Source organism: Molothrus aeneus, chromosome 9, assembly GCF_037042795.1.
Source record: "Molothrus aeneus isolate 106 chromosome 9, BPBGC_Maene_1.0, whole genome shotgun sequence".
NCBI classification, from domain to species: domain Eukaryota; kingdom Metazoa; phylum Chordata; class Aves; order Passeriformes; family Icteridae; genus Molothrus; species Molothrus aeneus.
The window spans coordinates 7,629,511-7,657,200 of NC_089654.1; the positions used below are offsets into that span (position 1 = coordinate 7,629,511).

At 43.5% G+C, this 27,690-nt stretch overlaps 1 protein-coding gene across 2 annotated transcripts in view; it reads left to right on the forward strand.

Moving 5' to 3' along the window:
• Positions 1-27,690, forward strand: part of LOC136560179 (BEN domain-containing protein 5) — an 883,159-nt gene that overhangs the window by 674,941 nt on the left and 180,528 nt on the right. For both annotated transcript variants that reach the window (XM_066555873.1, XM_066555874.1), the window contains exon 7: positions 3,866-3,955. In XM_066555873.1, the coding sequence (XP_066411970.1) occupies positions 3,866-3,955 (90 nt within the window). The remainder of the gene's footprint in view (positions 1-3,865; positions 3,956-27,690) is intronic.

Below are 27,690 nucleotides of genomic sequence, written 5' to 3' on the forward strand. Positions count from 1 at the left end.
TTTGTGGCCAGAAGGAGCAAAAATAAATGGGATTAGGTGCTGATCTGGTCTCTTAGGAAAAACCAGAGTACAGCAAATGCTGCTTGGATTTGATTTGCTGGAGCAGGTTAATGTGGTGTGGATGAGGCACTTGGGGCAGCGCTCGCTTTCGACACAGATGTTCCAGCTCTGCTGGGCACTGACAAGCTGGGGTGGCACACAGGAGGGAATGCAATTGAGCTGCTTTGATTTCCTCTGTGGAGTCTTTAACTCGCAGGGTTTTGAATAAAAACAAGCTGACATCAGCCCACCTCATACTGCAAAGTACCTGAGACAGGATGGCAGTATGGAATTCATTTGCAGTGGATAACATTCCATTAAAATATACATGGGTATTTAAATAAAATTGTTAATTGGCCATATGTTTGTAGGATGATGGATTCCCATGGATTGGAGCCTTCTGGTCTTCCAGAGATGACAAGGTTTTTCTAGTACCTTTCTCAACTTTGAAGTCCTCTGCAAAGGAGTGAAATTCACTCCCAAGATGTCCTGATGGGCACCAGCCTCACAGCTTTCTGAACCCGACCTCCAGGGTCAGACCTCTCATCCTGAGTGCTGATTTGTGAATTTGAATCATAAACTACATCTTGACTGCAAGACATAAAGAAACCACAAATCTGCAGTCTGATTCTGGTCTGACAGGGCAGCAGAAAAGATCCTGGAGGTTGAGGAGTGATGTTCTCCCTCAGTTCTGTTATAGTACTTCATCTTGGTGGTGCAAATGCAATTCCATAAATTTAATATTTCTGCTTGAATGTTCTAGATACCTGCCATTAAGCTGCTATATACAAATACTATCATTTTCATGTTTTTATAGTAGCATAAAAATGAAAATTGAATGAAAATGGCTAAGTGAATTTCTTGCCTTCCCATGAAGGTTTAGAATTCGATCTGACTCTCTCTTTGTAAGTAGAAAATGTTTTCTGTGCGAGCCTGCTTTAGCTGCAGCAGCACAATAAGCAACCAGGAGTGGAAATTGCTGTTTCCTGGGTGAGAGCTGAGGGAGTGCTGCCAGTGGGGTTAAGTGACTGGCTTGACCTGCCAAAGCTTTAGAGGGGAAGGAACATGGGTTGAGGGCCAAGCAGCACAAGTGATGTTCAGAATGAGAGATCTGAGCTGCTTGCTTGCAGTTCATTGAGTTTCTTTTCACTATGGAATTTGCTTGGTGTTTACCACTACTGTGGTTGCTGGGGAGCCAGAGTAGATGTTGAGGTTAGTGTTGATTGTTCTGAATAGCATCTCAGATCTCCACAGCTTTGCTCTGGGGAATTCTCCTCTGAGCAGGGGCAGGATGGCAGTGGGTGAGTAGCAGGACACCGGGGTCTAACACACAGTGACAGATTATTTAGGTCTCTCGTAAGTCAAGGCAAGTATTACCCACAATAATGATAGTGGTAGCCTTCAAAGGGAAGAGAAAATATTCATTTAAATCTTCAATATATGTTCCAGAAAAGAAAACGGAAAAGGAGCCATTCCAGACATGTCTACTTTCCTCTCTTTCTAAAAAAAACTGTTTTGCAAAGGAGTTTTATTTCTAAGATTCACTGCTATGGTGTTCAGAAGGGTAAAAGTGGTACCACAACAGATTTCTCTGCATTTCCACAAGTCTCAAAGCTGTGGCTAAATGGAGTGTGCCTTTCTGTCATTTTGCTTAAGCGCTTTTGGCATCTACTAAGCAAAGCTATACACTTCTAATCTTCTTAATTTTGATTGATCTTTTCAATCCCGAAGTAGAAAATAGGATGTATTTCTAATGTAACATTTAATTTAAAAAATGAAATGGTGTTTTGTAGTTTTTTAGTGGGTTAACCTTGGTTAGCAGCCAGATGCCCACACAGCTGCTCCCTCTTCTCCAGGACCGGGGGAGGAAATAAAAAGGAAAGGCTCATGGGTCAGAGAAAGACAAGGATATCATTTACTGATTGCATTGGGGGGAAAGCAGACTTGACTTGTGGGGATTTTAATTCATTGCCAATTAAAATAGACTTGCATAGTGAAAGTTATTGATCATAATAATGATTCTAATAAGTGTTATGAAGCATAAATAACAACAATTTTGTAATTGAAAACAAAGCCAAAGCCACAAAACACCCCAAAGCAATCCTCTTTCCAAAAGATTCCTGTCCAGTGCTGATCCAGACCCAAAGCAGCCATGGTGCTGAGCATCACATCTGTGCTGTGCCACAGTCCCTTTAATGCAATGCTGGTTTTCCAAGAGGGGAGGAAAACTCATCTCCTCTTGCTAAAGTGATCCCAGCCTTCTCCTTTTGTTCCTTAAAGTTGGTTTGGTGATTTATCTCCTTCCTCCCACTCTACTTAATGCAAATGATGTGGGATGGTCATCGACTCTGAGCTGATGGGATTTTGCTCCTTTTTGTTGCCTCCCACTTTTCTTCTGCTGAGACAATTGACCCCACCAGCTGCAGGGTTTGGCAGACACTTTCTTTCTTATATTTCTTTGCCTCTGGAGTTCAAAAACATCAGAGAATGGTGAAGCTGGTGTAAGAGAGAACAAATGAATGGCTGAGTTATAGGGAGAGCAGCTGCAGGACTTTGAGATGCTAAGGAAATAAAAGAAGAAACCTGCTGCAATTGTCTCCTGAGAACAGCAAAAAATGTATTGATTATTCCTATGGTTCTGTAAGGTGTGATTTGCCCTAGGGAAAATGGAGCACTTCTAAGAATTTGGGAAATGAAAAAAAATTAACTAAGGTATGGTCTTGAGGACTCTCACACATCTTTGAAAATAAAAGTCTGACTTTGGATATGTGTGCAGTATATCTACCTAATTAAAAGAGGAAAAAAAAAACCCCAAAACAAAAAACCAACAACTTGGATTTAGATTCCAGTCTGTAAACTTTTTACTTCAAAACAAAGATTTAAACTGTCTGTAGCAATTGGAGCCTGCTGTGTTTAGCATTACCCCTGCTGTGTGTGTTCAGGTTGAGATAAGCCATCTAACTGAGGTCCTGACCTCTTATAGTCTTTAAAATTCCCAGAACCCATTTTGCAAGAGCAGGATTTTCATCTGCTGTTTATGAAATGCAGTCACAGCACAAACAAAGGAAGGATCCTGGTTGACCCGTGTAGTTTATGGCTGAAGCAGGTGGCCAAAGTGGTGTGGTTTCAAAACTGAGGGATTAACCCATGTTAAAGTCAGCATAGTTGGGATCTAAATCTGTCTTCCACCTATCTGCAATTTGAAGGGAAAATGGCACATTTTCATGCCCTCACTGGAGAAGGTTCCTGGATTTAATCTTGGTCTCTTTTCTATACTTTTTTTTTTTAACTTTTCTTTCAGCTAGAGCAGGTGCAGTTCCAAACACTTAAAAATTTTTTACAAAATCACCTCTAAGTCCTCCAGAGCAAAGCCTAATAAATATAATTTGTAGCACTTTGCCACTGCCTGGCACTGTTAGGGCTTGGACCAAGTGTAATGCAGGGTGCAATTGGCTTCACCATGACTGGAGCCCAAGTGCTATTCCTGTGGCCCAGGGGGTCATTTGTCACGAGTGAGAGCACAATTACAGTGCAGTTAAACTCTCTGCAATAAATCCTGGGGTTTAAAAAGAGACCTAAACTCATTGTTGCAGGTTTGGCTGCATGTCATTAGTCTTGCAGCCCTTGTGCAGTCTGGGGAGGAGACCTGGTGGCTCTGCCCCTTTGGTCAGGGATTGTGTTTGTTTATAATGTGTGACCAATTCTAATGAAAGGATGTGTTTTAGAAATTAACAGTTGTTTGCTTCTACATCTGGGGCACAGTTTAATGATCTTAATTTCTCTTTTTCTTTCCCCCCACTCTGTCCCCTGCCCCTTTCTGCTGCAGCAAACCTGCGTCCAGGGGCTGAACAGAAAGTGGTGTTCATCACAGCACGGGTCCATCCTGGGGAAACTCCCTCTTCCTTCGTCTGCCAAGGTGAGTGTCTGCTCCAAGGTGGCAGATCTGCTGGGATCTGATCTCCTCCTGCTGGTGCACGTGCTTGGTGGGGAGAGCTTTGGCTCTGGAAGGGGACGTGACAGATTTTTCCACAGTGGAAATCAGCATATCAGGACATCAGCAGAGTCTCTCATCTAATACCCAGCTGCTCATCTTCCTTGAGGCTGTAGGAATAGCCTGGCTCCAAGTCTCGTGAAGGTTTTCTGAACTTGATCAGGATTGGACAGGATTGGGCTCTGAAGCTGTTTGGGAGGAATGAGACAGTCACACTTGCATGCAATATATTTGTGTAAAGGTCCTTTTCTTCGAGCTTTTCCAGCCCATTTTTCTGGGATTTATTCTGTTAACTGCTTTTTTTTTTCTTACTGTGTACCATCTCCAGCTTCTTTTCCATCACAAAGCAGTGACCCTAGCACTCCAGTTGAATTCTAAGAGGCCTCTCTTTGTCTGAAGCTGCTGCTCTGAGGAACACAGCTCCCAGTGGCTGACAGCTGTTTCCTGCACAAAGCATTCCTGCTAAAAATAGAAAGCAAATTGCCCAGCTTGTATTTATAAAGAGTTGTAAATCTCTTGGCTCGTGGGTACAAATAAATAAATAACCCTGGCACGCCTTCATATAACTTCATTGTACAGGTCTGAAATATTGTACTTGTGCATGTGACTGTCTGCAGCAGTGAAGTGTTGATGGTGTAAATCAAAGCAGCTCCCCTGGAGCCAGGGCAATTTGGTAATTCACTGCAGCAGCTTGGACCTGGCCCTGCTGAGCCCATGAGCTGCATCAATCAAGCATATGCAGAGTTTATGATGTTGTCTGCTCATGGTGCCACAGGCTCCATTGCCATGGGCCCTGCTGGTGCCCAAAGACCTCGGTGGGGAGGGTCTGGCTCAGATTCATGCTCTTCTCTCTGTGTGCTCCTCATCCTGGCAAGGGGCTGTGTCTGGCATCATTGAGGGAAAAGGTGCTGCCCCCTCTGCTGCCCCAGCCCCGTGGGCTTGCAGGACACTCTCCTTGCTGGCCTGGAGCAGCAAAGGTAAAACCCTTCCTCTAATAAAACAATGCTTCAGACTGAGAGCAGGAAAACTCAGCGAGTTTCCCACCTCCTGCCGTGCCACAGTCAATGCAGGGCATTATAGCACACATGATGTTTGTTAATGAATATGGATTTTTAATTGGCTGCTTTGATTCTGTTTGTGGCTGCTGGCATAGCCCTGTGAAATGAAAGCTGAGGCATGCTGCTGAGGTGGTGCTTTGTAAATGATGTTATTTTATTTTGATAATGGAGAGTTTATTCAAAAGGGAAATAATCAGAAAAAAAAAAAAAGGATGTGTAAAAGCGTGTGGCATGCTTAGCCTGATGAAACAGCTAGATAGAAGTCATGCTCTGATTGTCTCATGGAAACTTTATGCTTTGTAAGAAAAAAAGCAAAAAACAAACAAAGAAAACCCAAACAAATAAGCAAAAAAAAAAAGGCAGGAAGTACAAGAAAAATAACAAGGAGATATCAAGATATGAGTTTTGGAGAAGCACATGAGAACTCGCTGTGGCTGAGTTACAGCTCCTGATTCACTCCTGGACCCAGAGGCTCTGGGCTCTGCACTGAGCCCCTGCCCCATGCAGGCAGAGCTGCCTCCTGTGCAGAATCAGCATCCAGACAAGTGGAAATGTCAAACATTTCAAGGCCATTGCAGAGTTGTTTCTAACACTGCCAAATGTGAAACTGGGTGCTTGCTCCATCTTTGGAAACTTTTGTGTGGGAGGATCAAAAGAAGGGATAAAAAAGATTCCTCTGGCAGTCAAGTTGAGGGCACACTTAGGAATTTTATTTCTGGAGTCTCAGGAAGGTTTTTGGCATAGTTAGGTGTTGCAGATTTGATATCCAGATGCCAGCTCAGTGCATATGGAACATGTCAGGACTATTTTTTTTCTTGGTGGAGAGATTTCTTCTTGAATGTTTGATGATGCTCACCACCTGGAGCATTAAGATCTGGAAACTGATCCCAAAGATTCCCCAGGAGCTAGCAGCATGTCATGGATGGAAGACCAGAGCTGTGACTGCCCAAGCTTGGAGAATCAGTCCATAGGGGAACAGAGAATGAGCAAAAAGCTTTATATTTTTTGGTTTTCATATTTTCCCATTGATCTTTGGTTTTAATTAGTTCAGTCACTGTCTTCTTTAATGTCTGAACATAATATAATATCTGACTCCTTACTCACTTTTCTACCTGTCTTTGAGCTGACCAGTTCCCTGGTTTTTGCTGAGGGATTTTTAGCTGTATAGTCCAAACAGGAGTTTCCTGAAGCCTGGCAGAAACTACCTATTACAGGCCCCATTTCTTAGAGTTTTTGTTTTGTTTGTTTGGTTTTGGGGTTTTTTTTGGTTTTTTTTTTTTTTTGGTTTTTTTTTTTTTTTGTGTGTGTGTGTGTGTGTATGTGGTTTTTGGTTTTTTTTGTTTGTGGTTTTTTTTTTGTTTGTTTGTTTGCATTTTTTTTTGTTTTGACTAGTCAAGGCCCCTGAGAAGCAAGTTTTCTAGCTTTAATACATCAGGAGATACTTGTGCCTGTCTTTTGATCCCTTGTTCTCCACTTACCCACATGTTATGAATCTAAGCAAGGATTTTGTATTCCTGTGGGAATAAAAAAAATCTTGTAATCTCTCTGTTCAAAATTGTTTCTCTGTCATTCTTCTTCATATTCTACTGTGAAGAATCCACTGAAAACTGAGTTTTGGATACAAATGCCCTTCATTCCTGCAAATGTGCAGGTATTTTAAACTTGATGGACATTTGTGTCACCTTCCAGCTGTGGAGTGCTTGCAGCAGTAGCCAGATCTCCTTAGAATCATCAGGCACCTCATCCAGCAGTTACAAAGAAATGCTGTAATATTTCACACATGCTGCAGCTGCCACAAAACCCTGGAGGGCCTCTTCATAAAAAGATGGATTAAGAACCTTTTGTTTCTGTTTTGGTCTTTTAAGAGTTAGTACAATGGTTCTCCTTTTTAGGAAGTTTTCCTGGTAGTTCTTAACTGCTTGTGGTGGAGCTCAGGGCTGGAAATGGAGACCCAGACATCAGAGAGGATATTCAGAATATTCACATGAGTACCTTTCAGTCCAAGGGTAGGGTGATATTCTCCTCCTCAGATGGTGGTGGTCACCATGAGCATTGATGTTTGCACCACTTCTAGGGATGAATAAGTAGGAGTAGGGTCCAGGATTAAGAGGATTTGTTTTCATTTTGCTATTATAGACCATTTTTTAACCAACTGCTGGAATCACTGCTGCTCCTGGAGGGCTTTTGTAGTGAGCACAAAGAAGTGCAAATTCATCTTACAGCCTGAACTCATCTCTCTTGGGCTGCTCAGATTTCTGAGGGATTTTTCTGAAGTTGTGGGTTTAGATTATTTTCCTTTCTTAGATATTTTCCCTCCTTTCTCTCCCCCTCAGTATTTTCCTTTAAGAAAATGTGTGCTGTTTTCTCTTCCATACTTTACTGTGAAGGCAAATAAATGTCAGGTAACAGTGTGCACTAATAATGAGTGCAAGCCTCTACCCTCTAAACACTGGCCATAAGGCAGCTTTCAAAAGGCTTGGATTTTATCCAAGCTTGGCAATAGGGGTATTTTTAGCCCCCAATATTCTCAGAGTCTTATTTAATTTCTTTTGTTCGCTAGATTTTATATTTTTTGTGGGAGAAAAGCAACTGTCCCTCACTATTCACACCCACAGAGAGTTGTAGGAGACACTCCTAGGTTTAAGTTTATCCTTCATGCTCTGACTTTTGCCAGCAGTCAGTAATTCCAAGGTTAAGCATGTCTAGCTGTACCAAGACATATATTTTACCCACTGATTTAGCATGTTCTATTAGTAGGATGTCATTTGTTGATTTGCCACTGTGGCAACCACTGTGCCATCTAAATGCAGAAATGAAAATTTGTACCCCCAAGCCTCTCATAGGGATTTCCAGGCTGGGATGCCAGAATGGAAGCCCAGTGCAATGCAGGAGGGAGAGGAATCCCACAGCTGGGTTTGAAGCTGCTGAGCATCTCAGGCTCAGTGTAATTTGACCTGGAGCTGACCTTGAATCTTATGGGCTGAAAAGGGAACAGCCATTAAAAAGAAAATATAAGAAAAACAGACACCTGTGACTCTTTTCCATAAGAAATGGAGAAAAAATTACTTTTCAATCAATCTTTTTTTTTTCTTTATAGCTGCTTAAATGAATGCTCCCCCTTGCTTCACCTTAAATCAGATTATATGAAATGAAGGAACAAATTGCACTGGGCAAGGTCTCTTGATTTCCTGTTTGCATTCTTTGTCTGTGTTTTTAACCCTCACCCTCTCACCAGCAGAGGGCAGGGAAAAAAAAAAAATCTGAAAACTTGTACAAATTTTAATTCTAAGTTTAAAGCATGGAATAGCAGACAACAGACTGCCTGAAAACAAGTCTCTCAGCAGCTGTGTCTCAAGTTCTGATGTTGCACTATAACTCACTGGGCCAGTGGGTAATTGAACTTGCTCTCTATGTCACCAGGATGCTTCAGGTGCTATGAAGGATTTAACTCCTGGACAGATTCCAAAGTGGCCTCTTAAAACTGTTTTCTAGTTCATTTTGCGGAGGCAGTGCCTTCAAATCCTTTGAATTTGATCCTGCAGGAAACCTGAGGGAATTGGTAGGAGAGTGAAGTTGCTAAAATACAATAAATGTGACTTGGATGGGTTTTTTTGGTTGTGTTATGGGGTTTGTTTTGTTTTGTTACATGTTTGGGATTTGTGGTTTTTATTTCTTGTGGGAAACAGAGTCTTAAGCGTGAGAAGGGTCCTTGTGAAGCCTGTTTCTTCTACTTGGAATTTTACCCAAACTCTGTCTTTTCTTATGAAGAAAGAGGAGGAATATTCTGTCATGGTTAAAAGCTGATTTTCTGTTTCTTTTATTAAGCATAAATCTTTTGAGCATTAGGACATGAGTTGACAGTAACTGAAGGCCAGGACATGTTTTATATACAAGTGCAAATTCAGCCTTTACCTGTGAAAAGAGCCTTTCTGGAGGAGCAGGGGTGATGACCTTGCTTAGCTGTCTCCAGGGTATAAATTTCTCCTAAGGGAAAGAAACTGAGTTCTGTAGCCATTGGTACAAGAAGCATTTGGGTAGAGCAGCTGCACTGGAGAAGAAAGCAGTGCCCCTAGAAATTGCTGTGGTGGCAATGACTGGGTCCTCAGAAGCTTGGGGACATCATCTGCCAGATTTCCCATCAGACTGAATGTGCATCTGAATAAATGCATGGCTTGCATTTCACTTGATCTGTTTTACTCTTCTGTCTAGCAAGCCAATTCATCTTCATTTCCAAGCTATGTTTCTTACCAGAGGGGGAAAGAAAATATCATTCCATAGGGAATAGGAATCCTGTAATTGCATGTTTGTTGTATTACTGTCAAGTCTCACTTCTGCCTTCTCTGCCAAATGAAAGAGAATGGAAGCAAACACTTCTGCTGTCCTGGCTACTTCTAGGCTCCAAGTGAATGGAATGCATATGTATAGAGGCTTAGTCTGCAATTCCTCTTTGGATGTGTTGGTAAGGCATCTCTGGGTGCAGGAGGGGGCTCTGCCATGGCCAGGCAGCCAAGGAGTGACTGCTCTCTGGTTCAGGAATGACTTTTTTGGGAGCCTTTTCCAGTGCTTCTCTTTGTGGGCTGCATTGCTAAGACTGAAGAGAACTGAGCAACACAGAAGCTCCACTTTAAGGGTATTTTTTTATACTCTCTTGCCACCCCACCCTTTAAGGTATAAAGACACAAGGCTTCCATTCCCTTTCAATATTTATGGTATCCTATGAAAATCTTTCTTCTGGCTGCAGTCCATAGGAAAGTGCATCCCCTGGAGCAGAGTTCCACCCTAGAGGTGACTGCTCTTGGTCAAAAGAAGAATAGAATCTTTCCATGAATGAATGGTGTTCTGTATCCAGATAATGACATGCACAAGTTGTGTCAGGAGAGGATGGGAATGGGAACCCTCCTGTGCCTTCAGAAGGATGGGAACTCTCCTGTGCCTTCAGGAGGATGGGAACCCTCCTGTGCCTTCAGGAGGATGGGAACCCTCCTGTGCTTTCAGGAGGGATGGGAACACTCCTGTGCTTTCAGGAGGGATGGGAACACTCCCGTGCTTTCAGGAGGGATGGGAACTCTCCTGTGCTTTCAGGAGGGATGGGAACACTCCTATGCTTTCAGAAGGATGGGAACATTCCTGTGCTTTCAGGAGGATGGGAGCACTCCTGTACTTTCAGGAGGATGGGAACTCTCCTGTGCTTTCAGGAGGATGGGAACACTCCTATGCTTTCAGGAGGATGGGAACATTCCTGTGCCTTCAGGAGGATGGGAGCACTCCTGTACTTTCAGGAGGGATGGGAACTCTCCTGTACTTTCAGGAGGGATGGGAACTCTCCTGTGCTTTCAGGAGGATGGGAACCCTCCTGTGCTTTCAGGAGGGATGGGAACACTCCTGTGCTTTCAGGAGCAGCTCAGCACTTAGGAGCAGTGAGGGAACATGGGGAGCAGGAGTTGCAGTTCATGGGCTCTTTTACAGGAGTTCAGGAAACCAAATGATGAGAAGCAAACAAAGCCAACAGAATTCAACAGCTCAACCATAAAACAAGCTTCAGGGATCTCTTAAAGTTGTTAAATTGCATTCACCCTTCCCACTAAGATTTTTTTCAAGAGCATAGCTCCTAAGCTTTAATACAAAGGGAAACACACTCTCTCTGGCTTCTAAAGCAACATGAAAACCACTATTGTCTGTCCCTTGTAAATCTCCTGGATGAGATTTTAGTGTGAAGTATCTCAGGAGAGAGAGGTTGTTCTGAGAATACTAAAGCATCCATATTGGAGTAATGGAAATAAAATGGAAATAAAAGCTCCTTTTAAAGTTGTGCTGATGCAAACAGACTGTTAGAGGGGTTCCTGCTCCCCAGTGTGGCACTGGCTGTTACAAGGTACCACAGCCTTTGAATCCATTCACTGTGTGTGGTGTCAGGCAGGTACAAGAGGTTATACACCCAGGTTCCTGAGCTGGAAATGATGATGATTTAAATTCCTCAGGCTGTAGAGTCACGTGATTTACACCCTTACAAAGTGTGTTCTCTGGAACTCCTGCACAGAAGAGAAGGTGTGATGGTGGCAGGCTGTGGAGGTGGACCATGCATGAGCTGGGTGCTGCTGTTTGCAAACCCAGAATTCTGGAAAGCTGAGCTGTCCCTGAGGGAAGAGCTGTGTCACCTGTGGCTGAGACATCTCTCCCCACCAGCAGCAGAGGCTGCTCTCCCACCTCTTCTGTTCAATCTGCAGTGGCAGGAACAGAAATTTGGTCTGCTCAGGCAGGCTCATCCCTCTCCTGCCCACCCCTGTGTGCTCACCTCCCTGCTCCCAGGAACTCCTCAGCCCTGGGACAGCAAGGTCAGCTGTGCCTGTGCAGCTCAGAAATGTCAAGTGGCTTTGTTTGGTTCGGTTTGCCCTTTGCCCAGAGCAGGCCTTTGACTGGCTCTGCTTAACTAATCCTCTTTGGGATAATCACAGAGCTAAAGGAGCCCTTGGTCTTCAAGGGGGAGCATTGAGAGAGGCTTTCACTGCAGAACAACAAGCAAATTTATTTTGTCTCCATGTGATATTGCCCAATTAATCTCTTGAACATCCTGGTTTTGCAATGTTTCTTGACTGCTTATACTTTTGGATAACATGGGCTTAAAGATAATTTCCTCCCAGCCCTACCAACCTTCTTCTAGGACAAAGCACATCATATTTGTACACACTGGGCCACGTTGCTGATGTCTGAGGATAGGATAAAGAGAAAATGTTGATTACCTGGGCATCAGGATCACTTGGCTTTCCTTAATATGGTCTGGTTTTCCCACTAAAAATTGCAGTCTGAGTGGATTCTGAAGGTGTTTATCCATGTCTGCCCAGCTATCAGGGTCCTTTTCTGTGCTTATTGCTCTGTGAGGCCATGGGCAGCAAGTCCTGCACTTTTAGGGAGCAGCATTACCCCCAGGAACCAGATCTTCTCTGGGCCAAGGCAGGAAATAAATATGCAAAACTCAGGTCAAAGATGAAAAAACCACAGCAAGTTTGGGGTTGTCTTTAAATCTACTTTGCATGGCTCTGTTAATGGCAAAGAAAGGGCTCTGATAAATGAACATCATTGCCATCAAGGAATCAAGGCTGAGATGAGCCCTTTCAGTCAGTGCAGCAGTGTGTGAGAGCTGTGCTGATCAAGCTGCAGGTCAGGATTCACAATTAGGAATCTCTCCTAGTTTTTATAATTTAAGCCCTTTCCATTGGCCTTCAGCAGTGCCCCAGCTCTTCCTCACAACTGATACTCATCTTGCTGGTCTATTGTTTCCAGCTTTGTCTTCTGACCCTTTGTTCTTTGCCTGCCCTGGCTGGGTTCAGCTGAATTGATTTTTTTTTTTTTTTTGGGTTCTTTTCATTTTGTTTTCAGTCCTTTTGTCTCAAGGTGCCCTGCACTTACCTTCCTGCTCCTCCTGCTTTGCTCTGAGGAGCCAGCACTGATGAGTGACTGGGACTTGGCTGCTGCCAGCTTTCCTTTGACACCAGGGCACTGGGATTAAACTTTCCCTCTGCCCCTGCACAGATTGCTCACAAGCTCCTCGGGTGCCTGTTGCATTGTGCACATATTTATGAGAGCCATGATTTCTCCAGCTTACAGAGAAAAGGGTGCACAGCTTGTCTGGAGGGCAAGAAGAAGGGACTTGGGATGGAAGCAGGATTCTGCCCCAGACTGCAGCCCTGCAGAGCTTGGCTTTGCTCTTTCAGTGCACTCTGCACTCTGAGGGTGGAAGGAAAGGGTAATGGGGCCCATTCATTACCAGTTCTGCTTATTTTTACCTAAGAAGAGACGCAGGCACGAACTGCTTTGCTGGGACCCTAATGCAGGGGCAAACTTCTATTAAACACTTTGTAGGCAGGAGGGGTAAATTTAGGGGAGTTTTGAACAATGGCAAAGGGCTCTGTAAAATATCACTCTGGCCAGGAAGGTTGGTTCCCTAGTGACTGATGTCACCCCTAAGTGGCAATTTCCAGATGTGCCATATAGTGTTAGTTCAAGGGTCAAATTACTTATTACATGTTCCACAAATGGTAACACACTCCTGGTGTCTGTGCTCTGATTTGGAGGTTATGGCTTTAGTCTCTGCTGCTGCTAAATGTACAAGATAATTGGAGATGGATGAAAAAGAATTAATTTGTTTTTTTTTTCCTAATGCCACAGGTTTACAAAGAGTGCTTTATTATAAATTTCATACAAGCTCATTTATTTTTCTCCTATTTTCCCTTTGTCTCTTTATTTTTTTTTGTTTCTCTATTTTTTGTCACTTCATCACTGATGGAAAAAATGTGGTGGGGAAGGGATAGAACAAAGAAAGGCAAAGATCTGTGGTCAGTTAAAAGAAGAGGAAAGGAGAAGTCTGCAGGTCTCCTTATGTGAAATTTTGTTTGGAATTATAAAAATTTACTTCAGAATTTTTAGCCAGTGGCACAGTGTGTAGGTAAAATGTTAAAAAGATGGATATGTTTTATATTATTGGCAAGCACAAGCCAAATCTTTGGGTGACTACAGAACAAGTGTGACACAGACAATGACAACAGGGCAGGTTCTGGTTCACCACAACCTCCACCTACCCAAAAGGAGCATCACTGAGAGTTTTTAATTTTTGTAATGATTGAAATTTGACTGCTGTGATGATTTTAGTACAACACCAATCAGCTTCATGTCCTGTGACACTTGTGCTTGGTGTCATAACAGCAAAGGGAGAGCAGGAGGGTGCCTGATTCCAGGTACAGGAGAAGCCATTCAGCCTCAGAGAGCTCCACCCACCCTCCATCAAATGGGACATGATCTGTCAGAGAGTCAAGAGTAGACCTGGAAAATGCTGTGACCCAGCCTTGGCCCAGGTGCCACCTTCCAGAGGCTGGGTGTGTTGCTCATTCCTTGGGAGAGGCAGAGAACAGAGCTGGAAACCTCTTGGAACTGCAGCCCTAATTCCCTGCAGGAATTCCCTGCCCTGGGGACAGCAGATTGCTGGGGTCTCAGCCTGTTCTGTGGCACCTCTCCCTTCTGAAGTCTGGCTCCTTCATGCAGCAAAAGGGGCTGTTTATTAAAGTTAAGTTTACCTTTAAGACCTTAAAACTCAATCTGACTGTTCAAGGTAGAAAGTTAGACACTCCTTGCCCTTGGTTACACGTGAACTCTGATTTTTCTTCCTGGCAATGCTCCTAATGGCCAAGGATATGAGGGAAGGAGCATCTTGACATCAGCTGCTGTGGTCACAGTGCTGCCAGAGTTTAAACCCATCCTTGCAAAGTGCTTGGGGAGAGCTTCTGTCTGGAGCTTGCTGGCACTTGAGATTTCATTTGCATCTGAGGCAGACTGTGAATGTAGAGTGCATTAGAACATTTCCACAGCAATTCTTATTCTGGAATGAGAGCATCTTATGCCTTCTTAGTTTAATATGCTTCAAAGTTGATTTTGCAATAAGACTGTCTCTAAACAGAATTCTTTAGGAAATAGTGTGGGTTTTTTAGCTGCTTCTTCCTAAAACAGCAACAACAAACCCCCTCAATCCTTGGAGGCCTCCTGAAAGTTATATCCCTCTGACTTTTCTCCCTCATGCTCCTCAGATGGAAACATGTACTCTTATACCCTCCTGGAGAATTTCACTTCTTCACAAGGAGAGATGCTTGTGGTGGCCCTACTCATGTGAGGAAATGCTGCTGATTATTCCCTTTCCAGTGCTAATTGCCATCACCTTTAGGATCTGCGATGCCTCTTCATTTTCACAGCAAAATTTTCTCTGCAGTGGAGGTAGGGGCTTATGCCATACTCTGTTGCTTAACAGCCAGGAGCACACCTGCACTGACAGAGAGTGACCCTAATTTATTTCTGTGGAGCTTTTTCTTGCCTGGATGTCATGCAGTGTAAATAAAAGAACAGATCCATCTCCAGCGACGAGGGGCAGAGCAGAGCTTTTGCAATTTCTTTCTTCATGTAGAGACACGGTCATTACTTTTTTTTTATTCTTCTATAAGACAAAAAAATAAACCACAGGGAAAAAAGCTTTTTCCTGCTGGAGCCTAGTGCAAGCAGCTACCCAACAAGTCCCTTCCAGTACCACTGAAAGCAACTTGCAGATACACAACTTTCATCTCTGAGTCAAGGGGAGCAAGTTCAGATGCAGCCAGCATTTTCTTGGCCATCAGATCTTCCCTGAGGATTAGGTTTTTGTTTAATAAATCACTCCTTTTTTTCCTTTTTTTTTTCTTTTCCCCAGAAATAGTTCAGGTGTTACATACAGTCCCTGCTTTATTTGCCTGTCAAAACTGAAGCTCCAGACTTTGCTGTGCAAATTGACTTCCATGTTTCAATTCAGTTTTGACTGTCCTTTGGCACTGATTAGAGCAGCACAGCCTCTACTACCTTGATACCATCTGTCAGGGAGGAGATGGACACAGATCTGCTTTAGTCTGGTTTTGCTTATGTGGAACTTTTGGATGTCTTTGAGGGGCAAACCCAGAGCAGGCAGGAAGCTCCCTCTGGCTCCAGGGGACAGGCAGCCAACTCTGAGGAAGCTGATGCCACTCTTGCCTTTCTCATACCCAGAAATAACCACAGGAGAGTGTAAAACAGCTCTCCATCAACAGGATTCTCTCTCTCTCTGATTCTGGTTGTCCATTTTAGAGCTGCTGCCTTGCTGGTGACACCAGCCTTGCAGTGCCTGCAGACTTTGTGCCCTGCTCTGCCACTGGAGCCTTGCAGGTGCCTCTGCCTCCCTGGGAAGGGAAGAACCTGCCTTGTGCCTTTTCAGTCCATCTGAAGGGAAGGACAGGAAAATCCTGTAACAGTGAAGCAGCGTAACCTGCAAACCCAGTAAAGTGGAAATCAATGAAGCAGCCAAAAGGTGCCATTACAGCTGGTTTAGTGTAAGTTCTGTGTATCAGGAGTTACAAAGTGATCTGGTTGTTCATCTCCACAGGGGAAATGAGGGAAATGGCTGTGCAGGTTCCTGCCAGGCCAAGCTGCCAGTGTTTGCATCTGGGCAGTGTCTGGATGTGCCACATGTGAATGGCAAAGCCACATCTCCAGCAGAAGTGAAGAGCTGGGGTTCAGTCCTGAGGAGGGGACACCTCAGCTCTTCTCCTTAGCTGAGTGGATTAAAGTTCTGGGCTGAAGCACAGGAAAGAGTTCCTTTCCCACATCCCAGTTTTCTCCTGAGTCCTGTACCTGTGTCCTCTGGAGATCCAGAGCATTAGGGCACCACATCACCCTCGGGGGCACCAGTGTGCTCCTGCTCCTTCCCAGCAATTTGGGTTCCATTTTCATGCCAGCAGTGGTGGCACCAGGAGTCTCTCTGGCTGAGGAGTTCTCTTGTGATGTACCCAGTAGCATATGTCCACAGGTCATTGAAGATAAAGGCAAATTAAAAGAGATAACTCCAATACTCTCCCAACACCCTAGAGATGAAGGGAACTTGGTGTGAATGAGTGATGTTCTGCAGGGCCCCTCTGGTCTGTGTGTGTGCCTGCCTGACCCAAACCTGTTGCCTCTGGGTCTTTGCTTGGCTGAGAAACATGTTTGCAGATGCTGGAAACCGTTTTTTGAATGTGTTTAAAAATACATATTTTTCATTTCTTGCCTCACATTATTTATGTAATGCCCTTTCCCTTTTTCACTGTGTATTAGATTTTCATATGTAAATGTATTCTCTGTCTGCCTCCAGAGAAATCCACCTTTTGCCTTCTCAGCTTACAGCACATTCTTTGCTTGGGCTAATCTATCCATCTTCAGGTTTCTGCAGCTCTTGTTGTGGCCACAGTTAATTCTGTAAGAGCTCGGTGTAGCTGCTGCTTTGTTCACTGGGCCTGCAGAACAGCACTCTGTGACAGGCCCAGGGGAAAAACTGGGTAAAACTGGGTGAAACTGGGTAAAACTGGGTGAAACTGGGTAAAACTAGTCCAGCCTCTGCTCCCAGTGCCCACTTTTGCTCCACCAAGCACACTGAAATCCCAAATGTTCCTGATTCCCAAGAAAGGCACCTGCTGCCAGGTTGTGAAAAGGTGACTCTGGCCATATGGGAAGTGCTCTGAGTGTGGGGAGACAACTCAAAAAAAGGCTTGAAAGGAGCAGGTTCATCCTCTTTGCCTATTCCTTGCAACTTTTAGTGGTTTCCCAAGTAGAACTAAGTCTGTTTAGTCCTCCCTGTGTCCATCAAAGTTTATTTTTATCACTTTTATAGCTCTGCTGGGAATCTTTTCCCCAGTGCAGGCAACTTTGGAAAATTTACACTTGTGGTGCAGTCTTCTTGCCAGCCCTGGAAAGGTTTCTGACCTCCACATCTGCAGTTGTCATGATGGGGAGGAAAGCAGTCATCTTCCAGGCTCTGGGGAGCTCAGCCTGCTCCTGGGTAAAGCAGCAGCACTCTGATAATGATGCAGTTTCTCTGTTTCCCCTGCAAGACCCTTACAGCTCTAAATAGCAAACTGGAGAATGAAGTGATTTTCGGTTTCTGGTTTTTCTTTTTCCCTCCTTGCTGGTGCTGTGTGAGCTGTTGGTGGACAGCTGAAACTCCCCTTCAGGGCCATGGTGAAAACTCTGGTGTTTTGTGAGTTGATAAGGATAGCAGGAAACAGTACCTGAGTTAATTCTGCCAGGGTACATGCCTGCTTGACTCTGGCTCATGCGTTCTGGATTTTACTCCCCTTATGTTTATTTTCCCCTCTTTGCAATCAAGCCTCTATTCTGGTTTGTCTCTTGTCTTGCACATCAGAGAAGGTGGAATCTTCTGTATATTTCTGTTCAACTCTAGCTGTATTTAACATTAGTTAGTGCTGTAAAAATTGAGGGCCATAATGCAGTGAATATTTTTTGAGCTGACTGGGGGACTCACACTCATGGGAAGGACATACTTTGAATAATAATGACCAAGCACATCATATTCTTGAGGTAACATCTTGAGAATGATTCTGATAAATCCCAAGTAATTCATTAATGAAACAAGATCATCTAATCCTTGCAGTGCTTCTCCAGGAACCCTTTTGTTTTTCCCCAGGAGGAAAAGAGGCATTATCCAGGGGGTATTGGTAGGCTCATTTTGATGCAAGGAGAACTCCAAGCTCCTTACAGCATATTAAGAAAATTAAAGAAAGGAAAGCCAGCCAAGGAAGCCACCCACTCAGTCTGTGCTGTGCACTGAATTTAGGAACCCTTCAGGCAATCCTGAAGCAGGAGCTGTGTGCTCCTGCCAATACCTCCTCTCTTTGTCAGCCTGACAGGTTCTTTCAAGTCACAGGTCTTTGCTGTTGCATCAGTCCTGCTGGAGAGCGGCACAACTGCCCCTGGGCCTGGGGAGATTAGTTTGTGGTTAAGCAAGCAACATCAGCCATCAGGGTAACGAAGGGGCTGAGGTATGAGTTCATCTCTGTGCAGGGCACACAGTCTGCTTCCCTCCGTGCAGGTTTGCGCTTCTCACCAGACGAATCCAGCCCTGGCCTCATTCTGCTCTCCTAAATTAGTCTGCTCCTTTGAAGCTTGTGGCTATCCCATTGCTGCAAGGAAGAGGAAAGGCAGAGACCATGAAATGGTGGGAGGGATTAGCCTGGTGCTCCACCTGGGCTGGCGGTGCTGCTGGAGAGAGCGCGAGTCCCCTGCACCCAGAGCTGCAGTGGGATGGGGGAGATGGTGCCACCAACACCCCACTGCTGCTCTGATCAAGTGCTCAAGCACCCAAGCTTCAATGTAGTGGGTTTTTCCCTCATTGCATTCCTATTCTAAAGTCTGAAAAGATGCACAATCCAAAGATGCTCTTTTCTTCCAAACAAGTAAGCACAGAAAGGAGCAGACAAAGTGTTCCACAAGCTATAGCTGGTTCTATGCACAAGATGCACAATTTAATGGCATCCAAATGAGTCCTGAGGCCATAAATTGCTGCATCCAACAAGTAGGAAAGGGTCAAAGTGTTTGGTTCCTTGGGGTTTCCAGCTGTTAAAGTTTCCAAACTTTGGGGTTTCCAAAGCATCAGAGCAAGTCTTAAGGCATGTTAGAAGACAGTTTTATCAGAACAAGATTACATGAATGTATGTCCTAATAATTACATGAATTATATGACCTAGGGCATCTTTTGTAGCAAGATCATTTGTGTGGTCTCATCATCTACTCAAGTCTGTTTAGTAATGTTAATTTTTTTGGCTTTTCAGGCTGGATCAGGCTTTAGGTAGTATAAAGTATCTAGAGAATTTTAAAGTAGGAACTAGACTTGTCCTTGCAAAATGCTTAATTGTCTTTGCTTTTTTTTTTTTTTTTGGCTGAAAATTTTTACAGGCAAAATTAAATGCCAGATTTCACCCTCTCCAGGTAATCCTGTGAGGTTCTGAGAACCAGCTATAGTTTGTGGAACATTTGTGTGCTCCTTTCTGTGCTTACTTGTTTGGAAGAAAAGAGAAAAGAAAAGAAAAGAAAAGAAAAGAAAAGAAAAGAAAAGAAAAGAAAAGAAAAGAAAAGAAAAGAAAAGAAAAGAAAAGAAAAGAAAAGAAAAGAAAAGAGAAAAGAGAAAAAGAAAAGAGAGTGAGAGTATTCAGGGCTGCAGTTTTGAACTGACCAGTAACACTGGTTGTCTCTGTCACCAAAAGTCTTTCCACCTTGACCTCTACAGGGCTGATTCTCAGAAAGTGCTTACCTTTAGGGAAGAGCAGGCTGGGGATGGACTGCCAGTGGCTCAGATCTCACTAGTGACAGCTGAGTAAGAGCAGAAAAGTTTCAGAATTTTACTCAACACCTAGCATTTTGTGGCCACTTGCCATGTTTCCAACTACAGTCGGCTCCAATGAGCTTTCATGAGTTTGTTTGGAAAATCCATCTGCTGGTTTTGGCCCCAGAGATGCCAGTTTTGCTGCCCTGCAAATCTGGCCATTGCTATCTCAAGTTGAACACACTAAGATAGCAGACTCTGGTAGCAACTTGCCAAAAATCAGCAGTGCTAGAGACTAAGATCTGGCATTCTGGCTCCTGGTCCCACATCCCAGTCACTGGGAATACCAACTTTAATTATGTTTTGCTGGCAATGCATATCTATATCTTTTCAGCACTGAACTGGGGTGTTGTGCTCCAGCCAAGCAGCAGCAGCCACATATCCTTCAAAGCAGATGTGAATCTTTTTATGAGGAAAGAGCAACAGCTCATAAAAATACATAGGAAATCCCAAACACTCATCACTTAGCAACTTTCTACACTGAACTGATTGTACTTGTAGACTGCTGATTTGTGACTAACTATTCCAGTCACATCCATTTCACTGTGTATTCTCCCTGTTTGAAATGAATCTGGAGTGTCAGGGTCTGGAACTCTTTGGTGTTCTGAGGCCTTGTTTGCACAGTCTAAATGTAGAAGTCTCTCAAAAATAGTAGGATAGTGCACATGAAAGGCAGTGGTGTAAATGTGCCTCCTTTATGTGGAATATCCATGATGAATTTAAAGGTTTCCATCCCAGTCAGTCCTGTCCAGTCAGCAGACATATTAAAATGGGAAACAAGGTCTGCCTCGTGGTATCATATGGTCCATTTCCTTACCCAGGAGTCCCAGAATGTTTTACTATGGCACAGTTTTCCCAAATCTTCATTGAAGTTGCAATCTGAATAGATGCCAAATGTCAATTGAGGCTGTGATGGCAGAAATGTCTCCTGTATCCTTACAGTGGTGTGAGAAGGATTTTTGTGCCTATGTAATTGTGGAAAGCAGTTGAAATGCTTGGGTACAGTTGACATGGCCAGTCATTTCATCACAATGGGCGCTCACTGTCCCCACACCCTGGGATCTGCTGGTGTGTTTGGAGAGGGCTGTCACACACTTGTGGCCCTGCACCAGAGACTTCAGTCCCATCAGTTGGATCATTACACGCAAAAGAAGACATCTGGGAAGCCTGGAGGGGTGGAGGTGCTGGCTGGGATGCCCTGACTTGGGTCAGCAGCTGACAGAGCAGCTTCTCTCTCAGACTGACAAAACCCATCTGGGAGGTTCCGGACTGCTGCTCCCATTGCTTTCCATGGATTTGTGCTCCAGCCACACCAAGTTCCAGATTAATTATTTGTGAAACCCTGGGCTAACTGGAGGAGGGAGGGAGGGAGGGAATGGTCAGGAATGATGGGTTTTTAAAATCTTCTTTAAATCAATTACTGTCTGTGCTTACCACGCACATTAAAATTGGAGAAAATCCACAGTGCCTTGCTCTGCCATTTGAAGTATTTGTTGCCAGTCACTCTCAATTCCTTTGCAGCAGCCCCTCCAGCAGAAGCATGGTTTTCTCTGGAGCTGACATTAGCACTGTTCCACTAGGCTGGCAAAATGCAGTGAGGAGTGTGTTCCCTGGGAGACTGGCTGTTTTCCATTTATTTCACTGCTCTGGAAACAGGCCTAGCTGTAATGGCCTAACATATCTTAGAACAGGAAAATTACTAATTCAAGTCAGTGAGCATATTTTCATTTTAAAAGAGTAACAAATTAAATAAACTCCCTGCATTTTACATTTGAGACCTCAGTGTTTCATCTGCTGTAATCTAATTCACCCATTCATTTCCTGCACATTCATTTTTTCCTATTATTTGAGATTTCCTTTGCTTTTAATCCTGTGTTTTCAAGAGACCAAGAGCTACAGAAGAGAATAGATGAGAGACTAAATGGTAAATAAAAGAACCAACATGCCATAATATAGCTTGATGTGTTTCTAATCAATCTGCTTATTGCAGCTGGATCCTTAGTTAGGTGGGCAACTTTTCTGTCTCAGGTTGATTAAAACTTCTTTAAAAATAGGTGAAGTGGGGCTCTGTGCACAATGCACCAGTACTAACTGTTGGTTTGGTTTTTTGGGTTTTTTTTTTACAACAGCAATGATGGTTGCAGGTTTAAAAAAGCTTGAAATAACCATGGGAACCTACAGACTTTTTCTGGGGTGCTTTTAACCAACAAACTCATACAACAAGATCTTACTTAGCACTGAAATATTTACCTGTCTAACTGGGGACAAACTGCTGTGTGATCAAAAGGTTTGATACTCCAAGAGAATCAATGAGCTTTTTTCTTTCTGTACCCTTCAGAAATAATGTAACCAGGGATGTCCTTCCTAGAGCTGTCTCACCTGCCTTGGTTGGCTCTGATGTGTTTTGCCATGGGCAGTTGTTGTTTGGTTGTCTCCCTTGAGACCTTCCTGTCCACAGGAACCACTGGGGAAAATTGTTCACTTCTCTGCACTTTCAAACACCTAGATTGTTTTTCATCATGTGCCACCCTCAGGCCTGTGCAGGTCCCCTCTGAGCCTTTCCTGGGGGAAGTCTAAATGAAGTCTGAACGTCAGCAGAGGAAGCAGGAGAAGAGTCCGACCTGAGAAGTGGGGTCTGAGAGATGCTCACTGGGGTTTTGTGCAAGGTGTAAGGTGCTGCATCCCTCTGAGAGCATCCTGCCCTCCCTTGCCTTGCTGCTGAATGTGCTGAGGATGGCCAGAGAGGGGCTCAGGGAAGGCAGACACTGCTCTGCGTCTTCCCAGTCTCAGTCCCAGAAACTACTGACAGAGAGGCATATGGATGCAGATGAACAGCAGTTTGGGCATGTGGAAACTGGTGTCATAATTCAGACATCAAATTTTCATTCATCTAACGCCATAAGCAGGTGCCTGTTTTGGTTTTGCAGTGCTTCTTCACCAGCCATATTAGCTTTTGTAATTTTGATAAGATAAACCTTGTTTTTGCCATGGATTCCAAAGGGACCTTTGGAAAGATAAAGGAACCTACTAATAAAGCATTCAAAATCCATAGATTCTTTCTGGATTGATGTCAGCATCAGCATTCTTCACCCCTTCCCCTGCACAAGAACCATGTTTCTAAAAAAGTGTGTAATACTACAAACAAAACACACTGGAGTTTGTCAATCTGTTTTTCCACATTAGGAGGAGGAGCAGAACTGTAAGAAGGGGCAGAGTCAGCATCTGTGATGATCTTGTGCAATGGACCCCTCTGTGATGATCTTTTGTAGGAATAATTTTGGTGACAGCATGATGTGAGATCATGTCAGTAACCTCACTATGAGTCAGCTCTGCTCGTTTATCACCCTTCACATGCTTTTATTTTTGTTCTTGTGTTGTGCTGAACATTGAAGCACTTCAGAATAAGGCATTTTTGGACCATTTCTGCCTGTTGGGCTCTGCTGGGGGCTGCACTGAAGGAGCAGCTGTGTGTTCTCTGGAGCCCACCCTGGCGCAGCACTGCTGTGACCTGTGCTGGGTAGGGTTCAGCGGGAGTGTGACACCTTTCCCACCATGCTGGGGTGGAGAAGAGGGTCCATCTGTCTTTTTCATGTTTTGTTTTTTTTTGTTTTGGTTTATAGGTTTTTTTTCCTGCAGTGCCTTGAGACAGGGCAAAGGCTGAACAGAGGAAGGCCCTGTTGCAGAAGGAGAAACACTTCTCAGGCAAATGGTGGCACAGTGGTAGCGTGGTGTCATTTATTCTGTGTATTGTACTTGTTTTTTGGAGGCAGAATATTGTAAGTTCTTGGCCATTATGACCTGGTTTGATTTTTTGTTTTGTTTTTTTTTTTTCACTGTCACATTAAAAAAACCTCTCCAAAAAGCCCAACCCCATATTTTTGCTTTCTTACTCTCCACTGAAACATAACTATGGTGTTATTCACATTGGATTCAGTCTCTTTTAACTGTGTTTTTCAACAGTTTCATGTAAGCATAAATATTTGGGACTCCTTTACATTTATTTTCCGGTGAATAGATCCTATGGCTGTTGGAGCCCAATTGTCACATTCTCTTTAACCTGCAGGCTGTGGTGATCTGACTGAAGGGTACCAGCAGCTACCCAGCATTAGGAAATGGGTTTGAAAACATAAATCACTTCTTTCTTGGCATATACTAGATACAGTGCAGGGTATGTTTGCATTAGCAGTTGCCATATTGCATTAGGATCTGTGCTGATTAGATTTTCACTAATAGGAGTAGGGCAAATGTATTATATAGCTGCACAATTAAATATATTGTCAGACAGGGTGAAAGGATGGAGTAATGGAAAAAGCAGGGGATAAGGCTGGCTTTTCTTTGGAAGGAGCAAATGTGGAGAGGTCATGTTAGAGCCAGCAGGAAGTTTAAACAGAGTTTAAGGAGGTTGGTTGAGGAAATGTCTTGACAGAACAGTGGAAATGACATGTTATGGAGGAGTGCATGATTAACTTGCTTGAGAAGAACCAGCAGATAATTTGGGCTGGGCAGAAAGTTGCCACAGGACCTAACACTGGAGCAGATGAGAGGTGCTGAGCTGCAGAAGGCAGGAGGAATTTGAAAAAGTGCATTCAGCCTTGAGAAAGAATAATGATAAGGAAGTGACTAAGAGTAGAAGGGGCCTGGTCCACACTTAGTGCAGTTTCAGTGAAACTGGGTTTACCAAGAAATCAGTTTTTTAACAATCTGACATTTTTAAGTCAATGTGGCTGTGTCTCTAATGCTAGCAGTTGTGAGTATTGTTTTCCCTTTCCTTTGTTTTAAATTCTTTATTCCCTTTTGCTTGCAACTATGAAAATCTCCTGGAAGTTGATGTAAAGACTTTGGTGGATTTCTAGTGGACTATGAATAAGCCTCTTCCTGTGTCATGGCTGAATGCTGATTTCTGAGCTGTTCTGGTTCCAGGCAGCATCTATAATTGCACATAATTATTTGAAATATAAAGATTTTAACTGCTTTCCAGAAAGCTTGAGAGGAAAATAACCCATATTGTTTTGCTTCTTCTAATTGGAGAACTTTTCCACACTGTAATGTGCCTCGGTAGGCCCATTCCATCACATTCTCTATTTCATTTTGAAGTCTCTTGAAGAGTTACTACTTCATTATTTGGCTATTTTCCTTGATCTCCAGCCACAGAGGTTTGTGTTTTTAAATAATGCTTGTCTTATTTTTCATAGCTGATGTGACTGGTTCAGATTGGATTATTTCCTTTGACCCAAACTGGGGCTACAGTTCGAAGATCCAACCAATCTGTGGGCAGCCCTTTTTTTTCTTTAATAGCAGACTAATTGGCAGACCAATTAATCTGCTCATCTGTGAAAAGAAAATTTATGGCAATAAGTAGTTCTATTTCCAGAAGTCATTCTCTAAAGTAACATTACAGTGGCCTTGTTTACTTCATGCCCTGCAACACGATCCAGTGCTTCAACAGTACCACAGGTCAATTAGTGGACAATTTAAGCAATTATTAGCCACTAACAAGGGTGACTGGCATCATTACCCTTCCTGTTTACCAGCAAACTGTTATTTTAATACAAAGATCAACAAATAAATTAGGGCATCTGTTATATTGCCATGTCTGCCTTGAAGTAAATGATATTAAATGAGCTTTGGTTGCTGCCAAATTCTTAACCCTGGCCTAATGAGATACACTGATATGTCTCTTGCTGATTACAGGAGCTGTAAAATTTAGTTTGTATTGATTTATTAACAGGAGGACCAGGTTCTCGGCAATGGTATTTTTTGTTTAATACTCTGATATCTGTCTTTTTATTTTAAATATTATTGATCTGGACTATTTCAGGCAGTCCAGAACTATTGGGCTCCTCTGAAGGACAAAGCTATTTCCTAGTTATATTGATTCTTTGGATACTTACAATAATTTTAGAGTGAGGATTGTATATGTAAATGTATGCTTTTGTCTCCTGCTTTTCTCATGCCCCTTAGAACTGCCTCTACTTCCAGGTTAGAATTCTGAGAGTTATTTTTAACTCTTCTTTGGTATTTTTGCAATGGGGCAGGGCTTCTTCAGGCTTAACTGACCATCTGCTAAGTAAGAAAATCAAGTCAATCTCTTTTTGATGGGTAACTTGGCTGCAGCAGCCTGAGCAGATTGGGGTGCCTGGGGAGATGCTGGGTCATGTTTGACACCAAGCTCTGGGTGCCCAAGATCCTTTAGTTGGATGCGGTGAATCAGGCACAGCTGACCCTCTCCCACTGCATGTTTATGTGCAGCCTTCCACACCACTGCATGCTCCTTCTTGGGGAGCAGTAATTGCCTGCTAAAGCTGAGAACTGCAGCTTCCAGTTGCCAAGATGCTCCTGCCAAACTCTGAGTGAGGCTGCATCAGTAACAGGGGGGAACCTGTCGGAACCCAGGATATTCCTCTGACTGCCCTGGAGGGCTCAAGACCCTGTCAGGGGGCTCAGAGACCCTGGCACAGAGTCAAAAACACCTGTGCCTTTGATTTTAACCCATGGAAGCAATTAACAACTTTGTGCAAAGATGTACAAGCCACAAGGGTTTGAATAGAATGATAGTGAATTTATCACAGGGTGAAAATGTAGAATTTTGGGGTTTTTAGAATGGGGGTTTGGGAGGCGAGATGGGGATCTGGACATGTCCTGTCTTTCTCCTTCTCCTTCTTTTTCTCCATCTTCTGCTGTGATGGTGGCACTTTTGGATTGGTTTAGAGTAGAGGCAGACTGTCTAACATAAGTGATAGGTATTGGAAAATTATTGTAAATAAAGTACATGTGGTTTTTACTATAAAAAAATAACAGCATCCTGAGGGTGGCCAGTGTGCCTCAACCCGACCTGCTGGATAGACCTCAGTGGGTCAGAGAAAAAATGTTATAGACAAGAAAAAATAAACAACCTTGGAAAGCAGAACTGACACATCTCAGCTTCTTCTTCAGTCCCAGGGCTGGGAAAAAGAGACTTTCCAACACCTCGGGGTGACCTCAACACCAGAGCCCTCGTCAGGAAACGAGCAGAACCTGGACAAGCCTCTCCACAGCACCATGGCAGCCACAGCCCTGAGAGTTTGGGCTCTTGTGTCACCTCCTGAAAGAAAAGCAATGATCCACAATGCGCATGATGCAATATTTGTGCTGGTTTGATTTCTACTTGAAGGGTCTTATCTAACCTGGGATAAAACTTGTTCTGGACACACTGATTTCTGAGTGGTTAACTCCTCCAAGTGTTTTAGAAAATACAAACTGATGAGTTTGAGTCTAGTTGAGTCAAGTTGCAAGCTCTTTAAAACTAAAACCAGCACAGGGTCTTGAGAAACCAAGGACTAAGTGAGGGGTTGTTTCCCTTTAAGTGATTTTGAGCCCTCCAGGTGTGAGTACTGTGGACTGTGTTTCAGACACTGCCAGGAAACAGTCAGAGCAGTAGTTTAACATAGCTAAGCTTTTTGTGTTTGCACACAGTTAGGAAATCTGGTTATTCAGGATCCAACTGTGTCCCCGTCATTCCTTCGTGTTCTTGCTGTTGGATAATGAACAAAAGTCACAACAGCAGCCAAAAAGCAGATCAATGTTCAGTTTCCTTCATTGAGAGGAGGTAATTGCAGGGACATTTCCTGAGAAATATAATTATGTATATGCTCATTTGCCTCAGAAATTCAGGTTTAGTTTCTTCTCGAGTGGAAGACCTGGTTACAGAAAGTTCTTCTCTCCTCTTCAGGATTCATCACTGAGACATGAAAAAATTGCTGATGTTTAGAGTCAACTATGCCTTGATGATCTCAGACACTTCAGAAGCTTAATTTTTCTCCATATGCCTCAGAAAATTCTAATTCATTCCAACAGCAGCCTAGGTTCAGACTTTCTGGTGTTTGAAATACAAAGTGGGCCTTAAGAAATTAGCTAAATGAAGGAGTCACGCA